Source organism: Macaca fascicularis, chromosome 8 (genome assembly GCF_037993035.2).
Source record: "Macaca fascicularis isolate 582-1 chromosome 8, T2T-MFA8v1.1".
NCBI lineage: Eukaryota > Metazoa > Chordata > Mammalia > Primates > Cercopithecidae > Macaca > Macaca fascicularis.
In genome coordinates, this window is record NC_088382.1 from 9,353,853 (window position 1) to 9,357,500 (window position 3,648).

The window sequence follows — 3,648 nt, forward strand, 5'->3', positions numbered from 1 at the left end:
CGTGTGAGCACTTTGTGCCTTGGTTTCCACCTCTGTACTCGGCGTGGCTATAGTCCTACCTCGGGGTGTTCTCACAGTCAGAGGAGTCAACACTGACAAGCTGGGTGCCAAGGGTTCAAGGGGAAGGAAGGGGGTGCACAGGTGGAGCCAGGGGTCTTTCGAATGGGGGACCCAGAACGGTAGGTTCAAGTCTCTGCACCTTTCGTCTACACCCACAGCATGTACAACAGGCAGCGAGAACCTGGATGAAAAAGGTGGGCTTCGGTTAATGATATTTTATCACTATTGGTTCATGAATGTTAACAAACGCACCACCATTGCGCGATGTCAGTAATAGGGGAAATGGGCGAGATATGGAGACTGTCAACTTACTTCCTACTTTTTTTTTTTCTGTAAACCTAACTGCTAAAAAAAAAAAAAAAAAAAAATATATATATATATATATATTCTGTCTCGTAAAAACAAAAACAAAAACATGCTAAGAGGCCCCGTGCAGTGGGAGCCACCAGCGTTCCTCGCTTTTATGCCCCATCGTCACCCGACCCTTGTTTATGCACCTGGCCTGAGGACTCGGAGCCGGAGCCTCGGGAGCTGGGCTCTTGTCCTAGCCGTCCCCAAAGCGCCGGCTCCCAGCATCAGCCCCTGGCTTTGCCAGGCGCAGGGCCCCCGGCGCGGGCCCGAGCCAGGGATTTATGAGGCCACAGCGCCCCCTGCTGGCCCCGCTCGACCGCCCGGAGCCTGGGCCACGCGGGACTCCCCGACTGTGCCTCGCTTGCGCCCGGTGCTCGTCCTGCACGCGATGTTCAGCTTGTCACAGGTAACGACACGGAAAAGCTCGAACGTTCGTGACTTTATTGCGGAAAAGCCCCGCAGTGCCGGAGCCGGGGGACCCAGTCTGGCTTCTGCAGCGGGGCAGGGCGGGGTCCCAGCAGGGCGCAGCGGCGGGCACGCGACCAGAGGCGGCGACTCCTCGGTCAGGGCCCAGCACGGGGGGCTTACGTGATGTCAGTGGCTTACTAGTCCTGAACACCTTACTGGGGCTTAGTACTCCGGGTGACCGTGCGAGGTCACTATTACAGCCCTCTTTACAAATGAGGCGGCACAGAGAGGCCGCGTAACTCGCCGAGGGCACACAGTCGGTGAAGGAGTCCGTCCGGGGACCCTCTGCGAAGCTGCCTCTGCCCGCTGGCTTCCGGGTCTGAGAAATGGGCACAGCCGACCCCCTCGCCTTCGCGGCCAGTCTGGGCTGGCACGGGAGTCGGGGTCGTCCGCGCAGAGGTGGGCATGGGGCACAGGCGGGCGCGGCTGGCTAGGGCTGCAGCTCGTACTGCCGCTCGGTGGCCGTGTAGAAGTCCTCCAGCACCGACTGCAGGAACTCGAAGGTGGGCCGCTCCTCGGGCCGGCTGCGCCAGCACTCGGCGATGACGCCGCGGTACAGCTCGGGCGGGCAGGTTTCGGGGCGCGGCATGCGGTAGCCGCGCTCCAGGTTGCGGATGACCTCGGGGTTGCTCATCCCTGCGGCAGAGGGGACCGCGAGCGCGGGTGAGGGGCGGGGGTCCTTGGTGGTGGGGCGACCTGAGCGGCACGCGGGGCACAGTGGGCCCAGGCAGGGGACAGCAGTACCTACAGGCCCAGACCGCCTCTCCAGCTTCGTAGGTTGCCCGGCCGCCCAGCCTCTAAACAACCCTTTATTTACTTTTTATTGCCTGGGGAACGCCTAGAAATGAGGCTGTCGATTTTCTCCTGAGTGCTGGGGCAGGTCCTCTGCAGATGGGACCCTCCCCCTCTTGATTACCTGTGACCACCAGGGGCACAGCCAAGCCTATCACGCATGGGCAGCTGCCAGGTGCACGCAGCAGCAGGTGACCCGGAGCCTGCCCAGCTGCAGGGGCCACGCGGCCGGAGCCCTTCGATTGGGGCTGGGGGCTGGCGTCCACGACTCTGCTCACACAGAATGGGGCTTTGGGGATCCGCTATGGGTGCAATGCCACGGTGGGCACAACCTGTCCTCAGCTGAGAACAAGCCATTGGGAGTAAACTTGAGTTCAGATGTGCCTTTGTCTTGATTCCAGTTTGTGGGACTCATCTGACCTCTGCTGGAGGAAGGCGATGCAGCCCTGTGGCCCAGAGCAATAGTGATGCAGGGGGCAGAGCTCCACCCCAGATTCCATGCCTGGGTCTCCGTCCTTGCCCTGGGACTCACTCTGAAAAGAACGGGGCAGCCACAGGCACCAAGGACAGGTGACCTGCCGCCAGGGCCGGCCGGGAAAGCAGGGAGCCGTGAGAGCTGCGGGGTGAGCCGCCTACCTGGGTATGGTACCCGCCCATAAGTGACAACTTCCATCAGGAGGACTCCAAACGACCACACGTCTGCTTTGATGGTGAAGACCCCGAAGTGGATGGCTTCTGGGGCTGTCCACTTGATGGGGAACTTGGCCCCTGTGGGAAAAGCCATGCACAGCTTTGGGAGGCCACGGCCGGTGGCCCCTACCCTCCATCCTCACCCCTACCCCTGCTCCTGCTGTCCTTCCCTCAAGCCCTCACTGCGGGGCCTGGAAAGGCGGGGCGGCCTGGCATGGTGGGAGCCATTACCACACACCAGGACACATGGCCAGGTGAGTGCAGACACGGCATCTGCAGCACAGAAAGAGGATATGGACACCAATAGCACGTGGTCACCCACTTTGGTTCTTTAAAAAGAGAGCAAGTGACCTCAATGGCAGCCACCATGTTTTCACCTGGGATGGAAGGGGCCTGTTTCACCTTACAGGGACCTTGTTTAATTAAAAAAACATGGCCTGGGCAAGCCATTTAAACCTGCCCGCGCCTCCGTTAGTCCCTTCCTGCAAAATGGAAACGGTGACACTTGTACCTCCGAGGGCCACTATGAGAAAGGACTCACATTCGGCTGCCCTGTGAAGCAACTCAATGGCTGCAGCCCCAGCCAGCATTTGGAGCAGACCTCAGGGCTTGGCACTTCACGGCCTCCCCTGGCCTCCATTTCTCGGTCTCCCCAGCCAGCCTGAAGTTCCCGAGAGAACAAGCCATATCCTGTCTGCTTGTCATCTGACTCGTATGCTCATTGGACACTGCTTGTTTGCTTGATAAATGTGTGTGACCGCTTCAGATTCTCTTGTGACGTAGATTTCCACCTCAGTTACATTCACAGAGTAAAACAGAGTGCTCCGTGGATACCCTAATTCAGGTTGGTTTGCTGCTCGCACATGAGAGCTGTGTTTCTCACAGTGTGCACTGTGAAGGCCTAATTCTGTGGAAGGTTAACAGGTGCTACATAAAAATAGTATTTAGGCGTGGCTTACGCCAGTCATCCCAGCACTTTGGGAGGTCAAGGCAGGTAGATCACCTAAGTTCAGGAATTCGAGACCAGCCTGGCCAACATGGTGAAACCCCATCTCTACTAACCATACAAAAATTAGCCAGCTGTAGTGGCACACGCCTGTAATCCCAACTACTTGGGAGGATGAGGCAGAAGAATTGCTTGAACCCGGAGGCAGAGTTTGCAGTGAGCCAAGATTGTGCCACTGCACTCCAGCCTGGGGGACAGAGACTCCATCTCAAAAAAAGAAAGGTAGTATTTGGAGCTCAAATTAGTTTGGGAGGCACTAGGTGAGGCAAACATAAACTGGT

At 58.2% G+C, this 3,648-nt stretch overlaps 1 protein-coding gene across 3 annotated transcripts in view; it reads right to left on the reverse strand.

Moving 5' to 3' along the window:
* Window positions 1-835: 835 nt before the first annotated feature.
* Window positions 836-3,648, reverse strand: part of BLK (BLK proto-oncogene, Src family tyrosine kinase) — a 75,278-nt gene continuing 72,465 nt past the window's right edge. For 2 of the 3 annotated variants that reach the window (XM_005562580.5, XM_073999958.1), the window contains exons 12-13: window positions 2,308-2,439; window positions 836-1,515 (exon numbers count right to left, since the gene is read on the reverse strand). In XM_005562580.5, coding sequence (XP_005562637.2) covers window positions 1,310-1,515; window positions 2,308-2,439 — 338 coding nt within the window. In that variant the 3' untranslated portion in view covers window positions 836-1,309. Of the gene's footprint in view, window positions 2,440-3,648 lie in introns of all 3 variants that reach the window. The other variant, XM_045397850.3, reaches the window with a different exon arrangement.